This window comes from Ailuropoda melanoleuca, unplaced genomic scaffold (genome assembly GCF_002007445.2).
Source record: "Ailuropoda melanoleuca isolate Jingjing unplaced genomic scaffold, ASM200744v2 unplaced-scaffold9607, whole genome shotgun sequence".
Classification (NCBI taxonomy): domain Eukaryota; kingdom Metazoa; phylum Chordata; class Mammalia; order Carnivora; family Ursidae; genus Ailuropoda; species Ailuropoda melanoleuca.
The window spans coordinates 325,821-347,990 of NW_023255111.1; the positions used below are offsets into that span (position 1 = coordinate 325,821).

The window sequence follows — 22,170 nt, forward strand, 5'->3', positions numbered from 1 at the left end:
CAAGACTTGCTACAAAGCTACAGTAATCAAGACACTGTGAGAATTTTTTTTAACCTATGTATGGTGATAGATGTTAGCTAGACTTACTGTGATGATTTTTTGTGATCATTTTGCAATATATACAAATATCAAATCATTATGTTGTACAACTGAAACTAATACATTATATTTCAATTATATCTCAATTTAAAAAAGCAATAAGAAATAACAGTATGGTATTTGTATATGAATACTCACATAGGTCACTGAAATACAATAATGTCCCTAAAAAATAAAACCCCACACATGATTGATTTTTGACCAATGTGTCCAAATAATTCAATGTAGGAGTTAAGTTTTTTCAATAAGCTGTGCTGGAACAACTAGATATCCATATGGAAACAAATTAACTGTGACCCTTATTTTGCACCATATATAAAAATTACCTGAAAAAAGGTCATAGACCTACATATAATAAACAATACTACACAACTTCTATAAGAAACAGGAGAAAAATCATTGTGACCTTGGGTTAGGCAAAGTTTTCTTAAATAACACCCAAAAAACATGAACCACTAAAAAAACAGTGATAAACTGAATTTCAACAAAATTAAAAGTTTATGCTTTTCAAAGACACGGTTAAGAAAATGAAAGGCTTAGCCACAAACTGGGAGAAAATCTTTGCAATTCACGTATCTGACCAACAACTTATAAACAATAAATCAAAAATCTCTCAAAACGAAACAATAAGAAAACAAACAACCTACTTAGAAGTGTGGAAAAGTCACGAAAGGACATTTCACTAAAGATTTTATACAGATGGCAAGTAAGTGTATGAAAAAATGCTCAACATCATTAGCCATTAGGGAAATGCAAATTAAAATCACAACGAAATGCTACTACATACCTATTAGAATGGCTAAAAAACAAACAAACGAAAAAACACTTACCATAAAACCTAGTAATCCCACAGATGGATGCAACCTAGTAAACAACCCATATATCCTAGAATGCACTAGTGAATGGGTGGTATAGTCATACAATGGAATATTACTAATAAAAAAGAACCAACTACTGATACCTGCAACAACAGGATGATATCAAAGGCATTCTGTTAAGTAAAAGAAGCTAAACACAAAGACTACTACTGTATGATTCCATTTATATGACACTGTAGAAAAAGTAAAATTATGGTGACAGAAAGCAGATCACTGTTTAGGAAGGGCCAGGAGTAGGAACAGGGATTGGCTACAAAGGGAGAATAAGAAAAGTTAATGAAGTGGTAGAAATGTTCTATATCTTGATTATACGGTAGTTATACAACTGTAAACATTTGTTAAAGTTCATCAAATTATACAGTAAAAATTGGTGAATCTTACTGTATGTAAATTACATCTAAACAAAGCTGATAAAATAACATTGAAGAACTGAATAATAAAAGCTTAAATAATCCAATTTTTTTTTAAAAAGGCAAACTAACATGTAAAAGAAATGATAATGTACCATGATTAGGTAGGCTTTATTCTGGCAATACAATGTTCATTTAACATATAAAAATTACTCAGTACAAATTCACCACTTTAATAGATTAAAGGGTAAAAGGAGGTGATCATTTCAACAGATCAGTGGTACTTTTTGTCCCCCAGGGGACATTTGACAATGTCTGGAGACATTTTTGGTTGCCACAACTTAGTGGTTTTGAAGTACTAATGGCATTCAATGGGTAGAGAACCTGAATGCTGTTAAACACACTAAAATGCACAGGGCAGGCTCCGACAAAGAACCACTATTCTATATTCGACTTTCCCAAACAACACTGTGTTTATGATATCTATACATATTGCTATAAGTTACATACATCTAGTCTGATGTTTGTTATTGTAACTACATACATCTACTCTATCGGTCCTTGCAACACAATACCCCACAGTAAGCATCCTCTATGTTTTTTTTCATCCCCTGGTGGTAAATACTTAAGTTGCTTCTAATTGTACTCCACCACACACACCACCACCATGCAATTAACAGCCTTGCAAATGCTCCCTCATGAACCTCTGTAAGAATTTCCCTGGCATATATATGGAAACACTGTGTCATACACATGTTTAGCTTTGATAAATACTGCCCAGGTGCTTTCTGAAATGGCTGAACCATTTTAAATACTGTGCAGAAAAAGTTAACTTATCAGGCCTGAGACTGCTATTCTTTGAAAAAACCTGCTTGGAAGGTTGGCTCTTGGCTGGTATCTTGGAATGTGGATCTCAGGAGGGTTCTCACCATTCCCTGACAAGAGTGGCTCACTGTGCCTACACAGTTTGTATATACAATATGTGGCTTATGCTGAATAAGTGCTTCCCTTTTGGGAGTCTGGAACTTTGGTATATTCTAGGCAGAGCATGCCTACCTGACCAGTCTCCCATAAAAATCTTGGGTGCTGATTCCCTATTGAATTTCTCTGGTAGAAAATATTTCACATGTGTTGTCACAACTCATTGCAAGGGGAATTGAGTGTATGCTATGTGACTCCACTGGGAGAGGTGTCTTGGAAGCTTCTCCATAGTTTCCTCCAGATTTTGTGCTATGTGCTTTTTCCTTCTGCTGATTTTGCTTTGTATCCTTTAGCTATGTAAATCATAACCATAAGCATGACTATATGCTGATTCCTGTGAGTCCTTCTAGGAAATCACTGAACATAAGAGAGGTCTTATGGATAGTCCCCCAACAAACATATAGGGAATTTGCAAGATTTACTTCTAGTTGCACACTTTTCTGTGTTACTTGAATTTCATATCATGTACACATATTACCTCTTTAAAAATAAATACTTTTTACAAAGGAGGAGAAGAATTGGTAGAACAACTAAGCCACCGGTGAATGAGACTCAAAAGATATTAGAGAACCACAGAAGTGTACAATCAAACCTTTTTTGTATTCTAGATGAGGAAGCCCAAAGAAGGTAAGGGAGTCACCCAAAATTACCTAGACAGTCATTATAGACATAGGACTCAAATTCTTGCTTTCCTGTTTCCTGGTGCTCCTTCCCCTAAGTCACATCGCCCCTTTTCCTATATTTATCACTTCCTCCACCTTATTGCTCTCTTCTAAATGTCTTGAAGAGGCCAACTTTCATGCTGACTATATTTCTCAGATTCCTGGATTTTCCATTCAGTGACTATGTTCAGAGTTTCTTCCAAAACAATGAGTCCCATAGAAACTGAACCCAACAGGTATAGAAAAAAGAAAATGAAGAAAATCCTACTGGTAGTTTTCTTGAAGGAGAGGAAAAAAGGAAGGGAATGGTGAAGAAAGAGTCCTAGGCCAAACCACAGTACCCTTCCTAAGTCCTCATACCCTTGCAAGGGGGTTACATCAGGGTTATAGGAATCTCTACCTCACCACAGACAAAGAAGCTGAGCAGGACCAGACAGTTTACACACTTCTTCAATTTCTTCCTATCCCCTCTCAAAACCCTTCCCAAGGGGAAAGATGCTTACGTGCTCCAGGAAGCAGGGTCCTATCTCACTGAGGTGGGGGTCATCATTGTTGTATTGTTTCTCCAGGTCTCTCACGAAGCCCATCTGAAACCTGTAGATGTCTTCAATGTTCCCAAAGATTACCTTCAGTTGCTCATCACTGAACATGTCCCTTCTCTTCCGGCATTGTTTCAGGTAGCCCTGCACACAAAGGAAAAGTCTAGGATGAGGATATTCCTGACTCCATCAGGGCTTTACCATTTATTAAGCGCTAAGAAGGTTCATTAATATTTTATGAAATAGGGAATAATCATTTGTATTTTTCATATGAGGAAACTGAGATTGAAAGAAGGAAGTCACTCTACCAGTGAGTAATTAGGAAAGCTGGCTCACAAGCAAAGTTCTTCAGAGTGCAGAATCCACACTATAGAGCTTTCCCCACCATTCTTTATGACAAGGACCCCAAAAGTCATAGGGTCCTTTCTCAGAAGCTGAGTAAGCACAAACATTTTTACTCGTTTTAGTAGTTATTGATTTACCTGGACCCATTAACATCTCAAAAGTCCCCATTTCTTATAGGACCAATCCAAAATGTATTAATAATATTGACAACAATTTGGAAACAGAGGCCAAGTGAGGAAAACTTTGAATTAACAAAGCCAAACCATTCCTTAAAGAAAATGTCTTAGTCATCTAAGATAGCTGACCAGCAGAGATCATTTGGATGAGCTTGGCCAACAAGTCCACAAGTGCCCAGGCATTATGTCTTTAACACAGTAAGTGCTCACACATTCACGAATAAACAGCTGAATTAATACAGCTAGGCATTGATGTAAGGGTAGATTCAACGAAAGAGATTCTTGATCTGATAAGAGAGTACTAACATAACAGAACCAGACTCAAGGTACACTATAAGTCAGGGCAGAAGAGAAAGAAAGAAAGAAAAAACCATTTTCCATTCTGAACCAATTAGTGTAAACTTTTAATGGTCACTGTGCTCATTAGAAATCATTAGCATATGAAAATGTTCCTGGTGAGACTAAATTATGGTAATTTACTTTCTTTTTAAACTTTTTTTATTAAGTTGGCCACCATAGAGCACATCATTAGTTTTTGATGTAGCGTTCAATGAATGATTCATTAGTTGCCTATAACACCCAGTGCTCATCACAACATGTGCCCTCCTTAAGACACGTCACCTTTTTACCCCCTCCCCTCTGAAACCCTCAGTTTGTTTCCTGGAGCCCACAGTCTCTCACGGTTTGTCTCTCTCTCTGATTTCTCCCTCTTCAGTTTTCCCTCCCTTCCCCTATGGTTCTCTGTGCTATTCCTTATGCTCCACATATGAGTGAAACCATATGACAAATGTCTTTCTCTGATTTACTCATTTCACTTAGCATAATCCCCTCCAGTTTCATCCATGTTGATACAAATGGTGGGTATTCATCCTTTCTGATGGCTGAGTAATATTCCATTGTATATATGAACCACATCATCTTTATTCATTCATCTGTTGAAGGGCATCTTGGCTCCTTCCACAATTTGGCTATTGTGGACATTGCTGCTATGAACATTGGGGTGCAGGTGCCCTTTCTTTTCACTACATCTGTATCTTTGGGGTAAATACCTAGTAGTGCAATTGCGGGGTTGTAGGGTAGCTCTATTTTTAACTTTTGAGGAACATCCACATTGTTTTCTGGGTCATTTACTTTCATCTAAAAGCTAAATGTGATTTTTGTAAGACCTTAAAGTGTTGAGGCCCTAATGAGGAATGTTGTAGTGACTGACTAACAACTGTTTACACATCCACTTTGTCTCCTCTTAACACAGCTTCCAATGTAACCATTCATCTAGGCATTACCCAGGAAGATCCTCATTACCAGCTTCAATGCCCTTTACCAACACCAAGCAAAATCTCACTTCTCACTCTCCAATTCAGCCATTAAATACTAAGTGTCTTCCAACAATTTGTAAATTAATAGTCTGTGCCTGTTTTGACATTTAACTAAAAGCTGCTGTTCTCTTTGACATTCTCAAGGTGTCCTGCATTCATTCATATCCAATTCCTGACCAGGCAAAAGATGTCCTCTATTTCCAGAATAACCTAAGTAGTACTCCTTTTACTGAAGTAGCTCCCAAAATTCTGCCTCCCCAGAAAGCATTCCTTGACTAAAGGATAGAATAAACTCCCGGCCAGAATGTAACTTCCAGGGTTTTCTTGCTTCTCTCTCCCTCCCCCATCTCTTTCTCTCACACTATCACCTTTGGAAGTATATTAACTATAGTGGAGAAAGGAAAGCAGTGAGCATATCATCTGGCAGGAACTTTTCCATCTCAGCATTAGGTGAAGGGGCAGAGATTTCCTCATCCCACTCCCAATATTCATCCCTAAGATAGGCCTGTGAGCACAGCTGGAAAAAAAAATGGTAACAACGTCACATCAGCATGTCATTTATGCATAAGTAGTAGGTATTGGTGAGTAACCACATTGGAAGACATAAGAAGCCAGGCTGGACAGCTCATTCAACCCCTGAGAAGCCAGTTCAGAAAATACTTAACAGTTTTGTTCACTACTCCTATTTGAAAGGTCTCAGGGACATAAAAAATTAGCACCACATCCCCAAAGTATAGCAGGGATGCTGGAGCTCAAAACCACTCTGGAATATAACAGAAATGAAAAAGAAGGAAAAAAAGTGATTTCTGGTAAAGAAAGAACTGATAGAGATGTCAGTGCAGCTTCTTAATTCCCTATATATGCTTTTATTGATTGCCATTATCAAGAACATCATTTTCTTTCTGTTAGATTATATGTGTTGTAGCAAGGGAATATTACTGTATATGAGGAGAAATGGAACTGCCCATAGGATGGGGGAACTCTAGACTGTTGTGTCAACTGTTTTTCTTAAAAGCTAATGCTAGATATAAACATATTTTGGTGCATTTAGCTTGATGGAATATCATACAGCTATTAAATATGATGATTAGAAAGACTGTCTCTTCAACAAATGGTGTTGGGAAAATTGGACAGCCACATGCAGAAGAATGAAACTGGACCACTTTCTTATACCATACACAAAGATAAACTCAAAATGGATGAAAGACCTAAAGGTGAGACAGGAATCCATCAAAATCCTAGAGGAGAACACAGGCAGCAACCTTGGCTGCAACAAATTTTTGCTAGACACATTTTGAAAGACAAGGGAAAGAAAAGCAAAAATGGGACTTCATCAAGATAAAAAGCTTCTGTGCAGCAAAAGAAACAGCCAACAAAACTAAAAGGCAACCTAAGGAATAGGAGAAGATATTTGCAAATATCTTATCAGATAAAGGGCTAGTATCCAAAATCTATAAAGAACTTATCAAACTCAACACACAAAATAACAAAAAATCCAGTCAAGAAATGGGCAGAAGACATGAACAGACATGTCTCCAAAGAGGACATGGAAATGGCTAACAGACAAATGAAAAAATACAAATCAAAAACACAATGAGATATGACTTTGCACCAGTCAGATGGCTAAAATTAACAACTCAGGAAACAACAGATTTGGTGAGGATGCAGAGAAAGAGGAACCCTCTTGCACTGTTGGTGGGAATGCAAGCTGATACAGCAACTCTGGAAAACAGTATGGAGGTTCCTCAAAAAGTTGAAATAGAGCTACCCTATGATTCAGCAATTGCACTACTAGGTATTTGCCCAATGGATATGAACATAGTGATTCAAATGGGCACATGCACACTGATATTTATACCTGATAGCAGCAATGTCCACAATAGCCAAAATATGGAAAGAGCTCAGACATCCGTTGACGGATGAATGGCAAAGAAGACGTGGTAGATATATACAATGGAATATTACTCAGCCATCAAAAAGAATGAAATCCTGCCCTTTGAAGCGATGTGGGTGGAACTAGATGGTATTATGCTAAGCAAAATTGTTGGTCAGAGAAAGAAAAATACCATATGATTATACTCGTGTAGAATTTAGGAAATACAACAGATGAACATAGGAGAAGGGAAGGAAAAATAAAATAAGATGAAAACAGAAAAAGACAAACCATAAGAGATTCTTAACTATAGGAAACAAACAGGGTTGCTGGAAGGGAGGTGGGATGGGTAACTAGGTGATGGGCATTAAGGAAGGCATTTGATGGAGTGAGCACTGGGTGTTACATGCAACTGATGAATCTACTGAATCCTACCTCTGAAATTAATAATACACTATATGTTAATTAAATTAAATTGAATTTAAATAAAAATTTTAAAATAAGAAAGACTATCTAGAAAAGAGAGGGAAGATGGCACCAGAGTAGGAAGACCATAGGCTCCTCTTGTCCCATGTACACTAGATAATTTTCAAATCTCTCTAAATACCCAGACATCGACCTGAAGTCTCAGAAAACAAACTCCGCAACTAGGGAGAGGAGAAGTCACATCAAAGAAGGTACGAAGTGTGGATACAGGGTTTGGGGAAAAACTGGACTGCGGGTGCTGTGGAGGGGAGGAAGCAGTGGTTGCAGAGAAAGGTGAGAGAGAGTGGAACACACAGGCGAATGCAGAAAGTGAAATTTCCGCCAGGCCATTGGCTTGGAAAATTAAAGGGGCTGAATTCTGCAAGTTCTGCAACTACTGGGACATAAAGCCTGGAGTTTTAAAGGTCAGTGGGCTTGGCCTGGGGAGTGCTGCCCTGCTCCTGGACAGAAGGCAGGCAAAAACAAACAGGGCAGAAGGCATGGAAACGGTGATGTGAGGAATGCCTGGGGCACAGAGTGGGGAGATTATTTATTCTTGGAGCTTCCTGAGAGGCAGCATTCACTGACACACCTCTCCAGGAACAAAGGAGCTAGCTGGCACCATTTCCCTGCTCTGCCCCTCAGCATAAACACAGAGCCACCTACCAGAAGCAGCACAGCGCTGACAATGGCTGCCTAAATTGCTTACATCAATTCACATACTCCTGTGCTCTGGCAAGACTGAATTTCTTAGTCAAACTTGCCTTAGTCCCAATGCAGCATGCCCCTCCCCCAGAAGACCAGGAGAAAACCCTGCCCATACCACAACTCTAAAGCCTGCAGTTTAAATGTCAGTAGACTTGGCTGGGATAAAGGCAGAAGAGCATTGCACTGTTCCTGGGGAGAAGGCAAGCAAAAACCCAGAGGCAAACAGCATGGAAAGAACTATCTGAAAAAACACGTGGGGCACACAGGAAGATTATTGGCTCTTCTCTGAGAAGGAGCATTCATGAAGACACCTCTCCAGGCACAAAGGACATGGCTGGCAACATTTTCCTCCCCCAACCCTCAGCATAAACACAGAACCACCTGCTAGAAGGAGCCCAGTGCAAGGACTGGCTGTCTAACTTGCTTATACCAAGTCCCACATCCCTGTGCTTTGGCAGAATGGCCATTTTCAGTCGTTTGCCTCAGTACCAGTGTGGCAGGCCACTCCCCCAAAAGACCAACACAAACACCTGCCTACACCATGTTGTCCAAGCAGAGAGTTCTGCAAGTCCTCAATTCTCATGAAAGTAGTATCAGGTCTCATTTCACAAGGAGACCAGAGTACACCTAGTTAAAACTAGCCATACTCATTTTGCTTAGCATTATCTCCTCCAGTCCCATCCATGTTGAGAGACTATGGACTCTGGGAAACAAACAGAGGGCTTTAGAGGGGAGAGGGTTTGGGGATCGGGATAGGCGGGTGATGGGTATTAAGGAGGGCACATATTGGATGGTGCACTGGGTGTTTTACGCAAGTAATGAATCATGGAACTTCACATTAAAAACTTGGGATGTACTATATGGTGACTAAAATAACATAATAAAAATTGTTATATATTTTTTAAATATTTTTTATTATATTATGTTAGTCACCATACAGGACATCCCTGGTTTTTGACGTAAAGTTCTATGATACATTAGTTACGTAAAACACCCAGTGCACCATGCAATACATGCCCTCCCCACACCCATCACCAGCCTATCCCATTCCCCCACCCCCTCCCCTCTGAAGCCCTCACTGTGTTTTTCAGAGTCCATAGTCTCTCATGCTTCATTCCCCCTTCTAATTACTCCCCCTTTCATTATCCCTTTCCTCTCCTACCGATCTTCCTACCTCTTATGTTCCACAGATGAGAAAAACATATGATAATTGTCTTTCTCTGCTTAACTTATTTCACTTAGCATTATCTCCTCCAGTGCCGTCCATGTTGCAGCAAATGTTGAGAAATCGTTCTTTCTGATGGCTGAGTAATATTCCATTGAATATATGGACCACATCTTCTTTAATGCAGTCATCGGTTGAAAGGCATTTCGGCTCCTTCCACGATTTAGCGAATCTGGACAATGCTGCTATGAACATTGAGATGCATATGATCTTTCTATTCACTATGTCTGTATCTTTGGGGTAAATACCAAGTACAGCAATGGCTGGGTCATAGAGTAGCTCCATTTTTAACTTTTTAAAGGACCGCCACACTGTTTTCCAGAGTGGCTGTACCAATTTGCATTCCCACCAACAATGTAGGAGGGATCCCCTTTCTTCACATCCTCTCCAACAATTGTTTTCTTGCCTTGTCAATTTTTGCCACTCGAACTGGTGTAAGGTGGTATCTCAGGGTGGTTTGATTTGAATTTCCCTGATGGCTAATGATTTTGAACATTTTTTCATGTGTCTGTTAGCCATTTGTATGTCTTCATGAAAAGTGTCTGTTCATATCTTCTGCCCATTTTATGATTTGTTTATTTGTTTCTCGTGTATTGAGTTTGAGAAGTTCTTTGTAGATCTTGGATACCAGTCCTTTATCTGTGGTGTCCTTTGCAAATATATTCTCCCATTCCGTGGGCTGTCTCTTAGTTTTTTTGACTGTTTCCTTGGCTGTGCAGAAGTTTTTATCTTGATCAAGTCCCACAAGTTCATTTTATCTATTGTTTCTTTTGCCTTTGGAGATGTGTCATGAAAAAGATGCTGTGGCCGATGTCGTAGAGGTTGCTGCCTATATTCTCCTCTAGGATTTTGATGGATTNTCCTCTAGAATTTTGATGGATTCCTGTCTCACATTGAGGTCTTTCATCCATTTGGAGTTTATTTTTGTGTATGGTGTGAGAGAGTGGTCAAGTTTCATTCTTTTGCATGTAGCTGTCCAATTTTCCCAGCACCATTTATTGAAGAGACTGTCTTTTTTCCACTGGATGTTTTTTCCTGCTTTATCAAAGATTAGTTGCCCGAAGAGCTGAGGGTCCAGTTCTGGGTTCCCTATTCTGTTCCATTGGTCTATGTGTCTGATTTTGTGAAAGTAACATGCTGTCTTTGTGATCACAGCTTTGTAGTACAGCTCGAAATCCGGCATTGTGATGCCCCCAGCTTTGTTTTTCCTTTTCAACAGTTCCTTGGAGATTCGGGGCCTTTTCTGGTTCCATACAAATTTAAGGACTATTTGTTCCAGTTCTTTGAAAAATGTCCTCGGTATTTTGATCGGGATAGCATTGAAAGTGTAGATTGCTCTGGGTAGCATGGACATTTTAACTATGTCAATACTTCCGATCCATGAGCATGGAATATTTTTCCATCCTTTTGTGTCTTCCTCAATGTCTTTCGAGAGTGATTTATAGTTTCTAGAATATAGATCCTTTACGGCTCTGCTTAAGTTAATTCCAAGGTAACATATTATTTTTGGTGCTATTGTAAATGGGATGGATTCCCTAATTTCTGTTTCTTCAGTCTCGTTATTCGTGTATAGAAATGCAACTGATTTCTGAGCATTGATTTTGTATCAAGCCATATTACTGAATTGCTCTATAACTTCTAATAGTTTGGTAGTGGATTCTTTTGGGTATTCCATATAGAGTATCATGTCATCTGCAAAGAGACACATTTTGACTTCTTCTTTGCCGATTTGGATACTTTTCATTCCTTTTTGTTGTCTGATTGCTGTTGCAAGGACGTCTAGTACTATGTTGAATAACAGTGGCAAGAGTGGGCATCCTTGTCGTGTTCCTCATCTTAAGGGAAAGGCTTCCAGTTTTTCCCCATTCAGAATAATATTTGCTGTAGGCTTTTCATAGATGGTTTTTATGAGATTGAGAAATGTACCCTCTATTCCTACACTCTGAAGGCTTTTAATCAGGAAAGGGTGCTGTATTTTGTCAAATGCTTTTTCTGCATCAATTGAGAGGATCATATCTTTTCTGAGTCTTTTCTTGTTGATATGATGTATCACGCTGATCAATTTGCGAATGTTGAACCATGCTTGTATCCCAGGGATGAATCCCACTTGGTCATGATGGATAATCCTTTTAATGTACGTTGGATTCTATTAGCCAGGATCTTGTTGAGGATTTTTGCGTCCATATTCATTAGGGAAATCGGTCTGTAATTCTCATTTTTGAAGGGGTCTTTGCCTGGTTTGGGGATCNTTTTTTGAAGGGGTCTTTGCCTGGTTTGGGGATCAAGGTAATATTGGCCTCATAGAATGAGTTTGGTAGCTTTCCTTCTGTTTCTTTTTTTGAAATACCTTTTGGAGAATAGGTATTATTTCTTCTTTGAATGTTTGGTAGAATTCCCCAGGAAAACCGTCTGGGCATGGAGTTTTGTTATTTGGAAGGTTGTTTACCACTGACTCAATCTCTTCATAATAAATTGGCCTTTATAAAAGATCAATTTCTTCCTGTTTCAGTCTTTGTAGGTTATAGGTTTCCATGAAGGCCTCCATCTCTTCCAGATTGCTTAATTTATTGGCATATAGCTGTTGATAAAAGTTTCTAATAATCCTTCTCAAAGAACCAGCTTCTCGTCTTGTTGATCTGCTCTACTGTACTTCTGGTTTCTAATTCATTGATTTCTGCTCTAATCTTGGTCAACTGCTTCCTCGTGAGTGGATTAGGCCTGTCCCTCTGTTGCTGTTCCAGCTTTTTGAGGTGAGAATATAAAAACTGCATTTTAGACTTTTCTCTTCTTTTGAGTGAGGCTTGGATGGCAACTGCTTCCTCGTGAGTGGATTAGGCCTGTCCCTCTGTTGCTGTTCCAGCTTTTTGAGGTGAGAATATAAAAACTGCATTTTAGACTTTTCTCTTCTTTTGAGTGAGGCTTGGATGGCTATGTATTTCCCCCTTCGGACTGCCTTTGCAGTATCCCATAGGTTTTGTACCATTGTGTTTTCATTCTCGTTGGTCTCTCCAAATTCTTTAAATTGATTTTTGATTTCCTGGTTTATCAAATCATTCCTGAGCAGGATGGTTCTTAGTCTCCAAGTGTTTGAGTTTCTTCCAAATTTTTCCTTGTGGTTGAGTTCCAATTTCAGAGCGTTGTGGTCTGAGAATATGCAGGGAATAATTTCAGTCTTTTGGTATCAGTTGAGACTTGTTTTGTGTCCCGAACATGGTCTATTCTTGAGAATGTTCCATGGGCATTAGAATAGAATGAGTATTCTTTGGTTCTGGGGTGTACTATTCTATATATATCTATGAGGTCCAACTCATCGAGTATGGCATTCAAAGCTCTTGTTTCTATGTTGGTTTTCTGCTCCGGTGCTCTGTCTATTGCTGATAGTGGAGTTTTGAGGTCCCCTACTATTAACGTATTTTTATCTATATGTCTCTTTATTCTGGTTAAGAGTTGGCTTGTGTATCTTGCTGCTCCCGTAGTGGGGGCATATATAGTTATAATTGTCATATCCACTTGTTGGATACATCCTTTAAGAATAATATAGGGCCCTTCTGTGTCTCTAACTATAGTCCTTAGTTTAAAATACAATCTGTCTGATATGAGAATTGCTACCCCAGCTTTCTTTTGAGGTCCATTCACGTGAAAGATGGTATTCCATCCTTTTACTTTCAGTCTGAATGTATCTTTAGGTTCAAAATGGGGGAGGGGCCTGCCGCGCCGATACTCAGGCAACCCTGTTTGGGTAGAGTCTTCATGTCCCCTGTGAGGGGGGATAGGGATGGGCACAGTGTGAGGTGTATTTCCAGGCTTTTGTTCTCTGGGGGCTTTCCCTGGTGGTTTGCTGTGCCTCTTCTGAGAGTCAGAGCAGCAGTGGCGGAACCTCAGCCTCTGTGTCAGAAGAGAGGGATTGCGGACTGTTCTCCACTTTGTTCTGGCCACTTTAACTCCATTACTGTTGGTGCTGCTCAACCCTGCAGCGTCTGGGGATGTGTGCCCCACACCTGGCATCCCAGCCCTCACTTCCAGGGTTGGCACGTCTCTGTCCTTTGTGCTTCTAACACTGCCAGCCACCAGGTGCTAGCTGCCCCCGCATGCTCTGGAACTCCATTTCAGTGTGGTTCGTGAGCTCTCCAGAGCTCTGGTTTTCAGACTGGTCGTGCGCTTTCCCAGGCTCAAGGTCTCAGTCTCCTCTCTCATGGGTGCCGGTCCGCGAGTCCGCCTGCTCCCCAGTGCAGGTGTCTACCACTTCCCGGCGCCCGAATGTGGTGGCTCCCTCCCCCTTCCATTTATCTTCTGATATCTGTGTGTGGATTCACGGTTCCCGGCTTCGTACCTCAATACTTGTCGCTGGAGATATTCATTTGTAGAGATCCAGATGTATCTTCCTGCATCTCAGGCTGATTCTGTGGATGTTCAGGATGGTCTGGTACCTATCTCGCTCGACTCTGGGGACGAGCTGAAAAAGGTGACCCCCTACTCCTCCGCCATCTTAACTCCTCCTCCCAAAAATTATTATAAAAACAAAACAAAAAACAAGCCATACTCAGGCAAAGGAGCAAACACTGCCACTACAGGCAAGGAGGCATTGCAAATGACTGGCCTAAAGGATAATACAGCCAATACACAACAGCAGAGGACACTAACCACACACCAGAGACACTCCCTGAAGCACCAGGCCCTGAACACCTCACGATCTGTTCCTCATAAAGCCATTACATTCAAGAGCAGGAAACATAAGCAGCTTCTCTAACACAGAGAAGAAGGCAGAGAATTAGACAAAATGCCAAGTTGAAGGAGTTTTTCCCAAATGAAAAAACAGGAGAAGGCCATGGCCAGAGATCTAAGTGAAACAGATGTAAAAAAAAATGTCTGATGAATAATTTAAAGCACCAATCATAAGCATACTCGCTGGGCTTGAGAAAAGAATGAAAGACTTCAGGGAGGCACTTCCTAAAGGGAAAAAAATTTAGACAACAGTCAGTCAGAAATGAAGAATGCAATAAGTGAGATTGGACATAAGCTTGATGCAATAAACACCAGGCTAGAAAAGCAGAAGAATAATTAGTGATACAGAAAATAAAATAATGGAAAATAATGAAGCTGAACAAAAGAGAGAAAGAAGAATTATGTTACATGAGAAGACAGAGGGAACGCTATGACACCATCAAACAGTATAGCATTCATATTATAGGAATTCCAGAAGAAGAGAAAAGAGAAAGGGGGTAGAAAATTTGAGAAGTAAGAGCTTAAAATGTACCTAATCTGGGGAAGGAAATAAACATCCAGATCAAGGAGGCACAGAGAACTCACATCAAAATCAACAAAAGCAGCCAACACCAAGACATACTGTAATTAACTTGGCAAAATATAGTGATAAAGAAAAATTCTAAAAAGCATCAAGACAAAAGAACTCCTTAACTTACAAGGGAAGATCCATAAAGTTAGCTGGAGATTTCTCAACACAAAATTATCAAGTCAGAAAGGAGTGGCATGATATATTCCACATGAGGAATTGGGGGGGGAAATGGCAGCTAAGAATACTCTATCCAGTAAGGTTATCATTCAGAATGAGAGATAAGAGTTTCTAAGACAAACAAAACTAAAGGAATTTGTGAACACTAAACCAGAACTGCAAGAAATATTAAAGGGGATTCACTGAGAGAGCCCAAAAGTAAAAAACACTAGAAAGAAACAGAGACAAACTACAGGAACAGTGACTTAAGAGGTAAGGAAAAATAAAATAAAGCAACTTCTTTCATGATACATCTCCAAAGACAAGGAAAACAAAAGCAAAAATGAACTTTTGGGACTTCATCAAGATAAAAAGCTTCTGCATAGCAAAGGAAACAGTCAACAAAACAAAGAGGCAACCCATGAAATGTGAGAAGAAATTTGCAAATGACACTACAGATAAAAGGCTGGTATCCAAGATCTATAAAGAACTTCTCAAACTCAACACCCAAAAAACAAATAATCAACTAAAAAAATGGGCAGAAGATATGAACAGACACTTTTTCAATGAAGACATACGAATGGCTAACAGACACATGAAAAAAGTTCAAAATCATTCACCATCAGGGAAATTCAAATCAAAACCACATTGAGACAGCACCTTACACCAGTTAGAATGGCAAAAATTGACTAGGCAAGAAACAAATGTTGGAGAGGATGTGGAGAAAGGGGAACCCTCATACACTGTTGGTGGGAACGCAAGTTGGTACAGCCACTTTGGAAAACAGTGTGGAAGTTCTTCAAAAAGTTAAAAATAGAGCTACCCTATGACCCAGCAATTGCACTACTGGGTATTTACCCCAAAAATACAGACGTAGTAAAAAGAAGAACCATATGCACCCCAATATTCATAGCTGCATTGTACACAATAGCCAAGCTGGGAAAGGAGCTGAGATGCTCTTCAACAGACAAATGGATTAAGAAGATGTGGTCCATATATACAATGGAATATTACTCAGCCCTCAGAAAGAATGATTACCCAACATTTGCATCAACATGGATGGGACTGGAGGAGATTTTGCTAAGTGAAATAAGTCAAGCAGAGAAAGACAATTATATGATTTCACTCATTTGTGGAACATAAGCAATAGCAGGGAGATTGTTAGGAAAAGGCAGGGAAAAATGAAGAGGGGTTAAACAGAGGGGAAAATGAACCATGAGAGACTATGGACTCCAGAAAACAAACTGAAGGTTTTAGAGGGGAGGGGGGTGGGGGGATGGGCTAGCTCGGTAAAGGGTATTAAGGAGGGCATGTATTGCACGGAGCACTGGGTGTTATACACAAACAGTGAGTCATGGAACACTACATTAAAAACTAATGATGTACTGTATGGTGACTAATACATCATAATAAAAAATTTAAAGAGGTCATAAATGATAAAGTCTTTAAAAAAAGGAAAAAATAAATAAAAGACACATCTCACACACAGACACACACACACACACACACACACGCACACAAGAAATAAAGGCTTTGAATGATATACTGGACCAGATGGACTTCACAGATATATACATAATATTCCATCCTAAATCAGCAGAACATTCATTTTTCTCAAGTGCACTTGGAACTTTCTCCAGAATAGATCACATACTGGGTCACAAATCAGGTCTCAACTGATACCAAAACACTGAGATTATTCCATGCATATTTTCAGACCACAGTGCTTTGAATCTTGAACTCAATCACAAGAGGAAATTTAGAAGGAACTCAAACACTTATAGATCAAAGAGCATCCTATTAACAATGAATGTATCAACCAGGAAATTAAAGAAGAATTTAAAGAATTATGGAAACTAATGAGAATGAAAACACATCCCTTCAAAACCTCTGGGATACAGCAAAGGCATTCCTAAGATGAAAGTACATTGCAATACAAGGCTCTCTCAAAATTTAGAAAAATCTCAAATATGAGAAACAAACTATGGGCTTCAGAGGGGAGGGGGGTGGGGGAATGTGATAGGCTGGTGATGGGTAGCAAGGAAGGCACGTATTGCATGGTGCACTGGGTGTTATATGCAACTAATGAATCATCGAACTTTACATCAAAAACCAGGGATGTACTGTATGGTGACCAACATAATATAATAAAAAAATATTAAAAAAAAAGAGGGAAAAAAAAAGCTAAACTTACCCTTAAATGACCTGGAGAAAGAACAGCAAATAAAGTCTAAATCAAGCAGAAGAAGAGAAATAATAAAGATTAGAGCAGAAATCAATGAAATAGAAACCAGAAGAACAGATCAACGAAACTAGAAGCTGGTTCTTTGGACGAATTAATAAAATCAATAAATCTGTGCCAGACTTATCCAAAAGAAAAGAGAAAGGACCGAAATTAATAAAATCATGAATGAAAGTGGGAGAGATCATGGCCAACACCAAGGAAATACAGTTTTAAGAACATTTTATCAGCAACTATATGCTAACAAATTAGGCAATCTGGAAGAAACGGATGCATTTATGGAAACACATAAACTACTAAATTTATAAACACATAAACACATATAAACATATACAAACATTTAAAGAATAATTAATATGTGCTCTTCTGAAATTGTTTCAAAAAATAGAAACGGAAGGAAACTTCCAAACTCATTCTACAAGGCCAGCATTACCTTGATCCCAAAACTAAAGAACCTACCAAAAGGAGAATTACAGACCAATATCCTTGAGGACCATGGATGCCAAAATTCTCACCAAGATACTAACTGGCTAATAGTATCCAACAGTACACTAAAATAATTATTCACTACGACCAAGTGGGATTTATTCCTGGGCTGCAAGGTTGGTTCAACATCCACAAATCAATCAATGTGATACACAAAAGTAATAAAAGAAAGGATAAGAATCATATGATCCTCTTGGTAGATGCAGAAAAAGCTACTCTTTCTTGATAAAAACTCTCCACTATCTAGGGAGAGAGGGAACATACCTCAATATCATAAAAGCCATCTAGGAAAAAAAAACAGTGAATATCATCCTGAGCAGGGTAAAACTAAGAGCTTTCCCTTAAGGTCAGGAACATAACAGGGATGTCCACTCTCACCAATGTTGTTCAGCATAGTACTAGAAGTCCTAGCCTACACAATCAGACAACAAAAGGAAATAAAAGGCATCCAAACTGGCAAAGTAGTCAAACTCTCACTCCTTGCAGATGACATTATAGAAAACCCAAAGACTCCACCAAAACTGTTACAACTGACATAGGAATTCAGCAAAGTTGCAGGATATAAATTCAATGCACAGAGGTCAGTAGAGTTTCTATACACTAAAAATGAAGCAGAAGAAAGAGAAATCAAGGAATTAATCCTATTTTCAATTGCACCAAAAACCATAATATATCTAGGAATAAACCTAATCAAAGAGGTAAAGGATGTCTATTCTGAAAGTCATACAATACTTATTAATGAAATTGAGGAAGACACAAAGAAATGGAAAAACATTTTATGCTCACAGATTGGAAGAACAAATATTGTTAAAATGCCTATGCTACCCAAAGAAATCTACACATTCAATGCAATCCCTATCAAAATATCATCAGCATTTTTCAGAGCTGGAACAAATAATCCTAAAATTTGTATGGATTCAGAAAAGCCCCCACATAATCAAAGTAATGTTGAAAAAGAAAATTGAAGATGGTGACATCACAATTCCGGATTTCAAGCTGCATTACAAAGCTGTAATCATAAAGACAGTATGGTACTGGCACAAAAATGGACACATAGGTCAAGGGAACAGAATAGAAAATGCAGAAATGGACCCTTAACTGTATGGTCAACATATCTTTGACAAAGCAGGAAAGAATATCTAATGGAAAAGATAGTCTCTTCAACAAATCGCGTTGGGAAAATTGGACAGCTACATGTGGAAGAATGAAACCGGACCACTTTCTTACACCACACACAAAGGTAAACTCAAAATGGATGAAATACCTAAATGTGAGACAGGAATTCTTCAAAATCCTAAAGGAGAACACAGGCAGCAATCTCTTTGGCCTCGGCCACAGCAACTTCTTGCTAGACACATCTCCAAAGGCAAGGGAAAGAAAAGCAAAAATGAACTACTGGGACTTCATCAAGATAAAAAGCTTCTGCATAGCAAAGGAAACAGTAAACAAAACTAAAAGACTATGGAATGGGAGAAGATATATGTAAGTGACATAACAGATATCTATAAATAACTTATCAAACTCAACACCAAAAAAACAAATAATCCAGTCAAGAAATGGGCAGAAGACATGAACACTTCTCCAAAGAAGACATACAAATGGCTAACGGATACATGAAAAAATGTTTAACATCCCTAGCCATCAGGGAAATACAAATCAAAACCACAATAAAATACCACCTTACACCACTTAGAATGGCTAAAATTAACAAACAGGGAACAACAAATGTTGGCATGGATGTGGAGAAAGGGGAACCCTCTTACACTGTTAGTGGGAATGCAAGTTGGTACAGCCACTGTGGAAAACAGTGTGGAGCTTCCTCAACAAGTTAAAAATAGAGCTACCCTAGGACCCAGCAATTGCACTACTGGGTATTTACCCCAAAGATACAGATGTAGTGAAAAGAAGGGGCACATGCACCCCAATGTTCATAGCAGCATTGTCCACAATAGCCGAACTGTGGAAGCAGACAAGATGCCTTTCAACTTCAGAGGGGAGGGGGTGGGGGAATGGGATAGACTGGTGATGGGTAGTAAGGAGGGCACGTATTGCATGGTGCACTGGGTGTTATACGCAACTAATGAAGCATCGAACTTTGCATCGGAATCCGGGGATGTATTGTATGGTGACTAACATAATATAATAATAAAATTAAAAAAAAGATGCCCTTCAACAGACGAATGGATAAAGAAGATGTGGTCCATATATACAATGGAATATTACTCAGCCATCAGAAAGAACGATTACCCAACATTTGTAGCAACATGGATGGATGTGGAGGGGATTATGCTAAGTGAAATAAGTCAAGAAGAGAACAATTATCATATGGTTTCACTCATATGTGGAACATAAGAAACAGCACAGAGGATCATAGGGGAAGGGAGGGAAAACTGAACAGAAAGAAATCAGAAAGGGATACAAACTATGAGAGATTCTTGACTTTGGGAAACAAGCTCAGCGTTGTGGAAAGGGAGGTGGGTGGGCAGATGGGGTAACTGGGTGATGGGTATTAAGGAGGGCACGTGTTGTGACGAGCACTGGGTGTTGTACACAACTAATGAATCATTGAACAGTACATAAAAAACTAATGATGTACTATATGTTTGCTAACTGAAAATAATATAATTTTTAAAAAAGCTAATGCCAGTTTATGTTGGAGTTGAAAAAATAAACAGATTGAGAGGACAGAATGAGAAAAGTAATAGGAAAATGTTACACCACTGCAGGAGAGCAGCTTTTAATTGTGAGCCCTGTTTTCAGAAGAGAATGATGAAAATAGTAAAGTCAGAGGGCAGTAAGCAGGGTAGACAGGGGCCTGAAAAATAACACAGGGCAGAAGGAGAAAAAGGGGTCTGTGGCTGTAATGCCAAGCATGCTTCAAAATGCTGTCAGATGCTACCCCATGGAATGGTAGGAAAGAATACGGTGATATGGCAGTAGTGTGAACTGACTGAACAGAGGCAGTATCTGAGAGCCTCACTTCTGCCTTCTAGGAGTAAAATAAGCATGGGTGAGAAGGCAGACCACAGAGTAGTTAAGAGTACCATGGGAGTTTATCAAATCAATCACAATTGGTATAAATTAGCCTGGCATTGCCATAGTAACAGTTAAGGAAGGTTGCCTATCTATTTCACTCGGTTCTTAAACCCACAAGAGTTGATCTAAAAGGCTCGATCTATTTTTTGTTTGCATATAACACCCTGTGCTCCATGCAATATTAATCATGGAACAGTACATCAAAAACCAACAGAAAATTATTATAAAAAATAAAAAATAAAATAAAAGGTTCGATCTAGTGCATTGATTTAAAATTATTGCCTTGATGTGGGATACTAACCATAGCCATTATATCCAGGGAAGATCCCAAAGACTGCAGGGAAGTAAAATGGACCAAAGAACCTCTGGATTACCTAGGGTTTGGGAATTCCTTTAGGGAAAGGCCTGCACAAGTCTGGACCTCAGTGTCTCTATCTCTAAAATACATATATTGGAAAAGAGTTCCAGGGCCCCTTCCAGCTCTGACTTTCCAGAGATTTCACATATTGTTTTGTGTGGAAGCCTGAGACTTGACAGGGGATTTAATCCCAGAGTTTAACAGTACCTGGAATATAGTTGCTGCTCAATAAATATATGTCGATTAACTGCAAAATGACTAGCTCTTTTCATGTTAATGATGATAAAAGCTAAATTAGAAGCAGAATGTTTATACTGTTGCTTTTTTTTTCTTTTCCTTTTTTTCCCTTTTTAGGCCGGGAATCCTTTCTTCAAATGAAATAAAACAATTAAAAAAGAAAAAGAGGAAAATAGGAAGAAGGTATTGCAACATGGAAAACTGACAAGGGATTAATACCTGGAATATACAAGGAAATACTGTAAATCACCAAAAAAACAAAATATATAAGAAACTACAGAAGAATGGGCAAAGGACAGGAAGAGAGCCTGGGGTGTCCAGGTGATACCAGTTGAATACATAGGGCATAGGGCAGCCAGAAACCCCTGGGATGGTCGCTTCAAGCTGCTGAGCTGCCTTATCCCTATAACTTAGTATGCTATACAAATATTACCATTTTACAATGCGTTATTTACTCTACATACACAGAGATGAAAAGACAATTGGGAAGCATCAGGATAGGTAATTCACAGAAAGGAAAACCCAAATGGGTAATTAGTTTGGAAACCCCAGGCTTAAGCATATCAAATGGAAATCACTTGAAGATATAACATGATAAACTCAATTAGACCTAAGGAAGAATTTCTTAAAGTTGAAGGGCATGAGACACTAATACAAATGACTGAGGAAAGCTAGTCCAGCTTCTCTGGAGGCATGTAAGAATAGAATTTATTTTGCAGGTATGGTATGACTGAGATTATCCTCC

At 39.0% G+C, this 22,170-nt stretch overlaps 1 protein-coding gene across 8 annotated transcripts in view; it reads right to left on the reverse strand.

Moving 5' to 3' along the window:
• ARHGEF9 (Cdc42 guanine nucleotide exchange factor 9) overlaps positions 1-22,170 on the reverse strand; it is a 228,662-nt gene that overhangs the window by 67,890 nt on the left and 138,602 nt on the right. For all 8 annotated transcript variants that reach the window (XM_034653524.1, XM_034653527.1, XM_019792630.2 and 5 more), the window contains one exon: positions 3,474-3,653. In XM_034653524.1, coding sequence (XP_034509415.1) covers positions 3,474-3,653 — 180 coding nt within the window. The remainder of the gene's footprint in view (positions 1-3,473; positions 3,654-22,170) is intronic.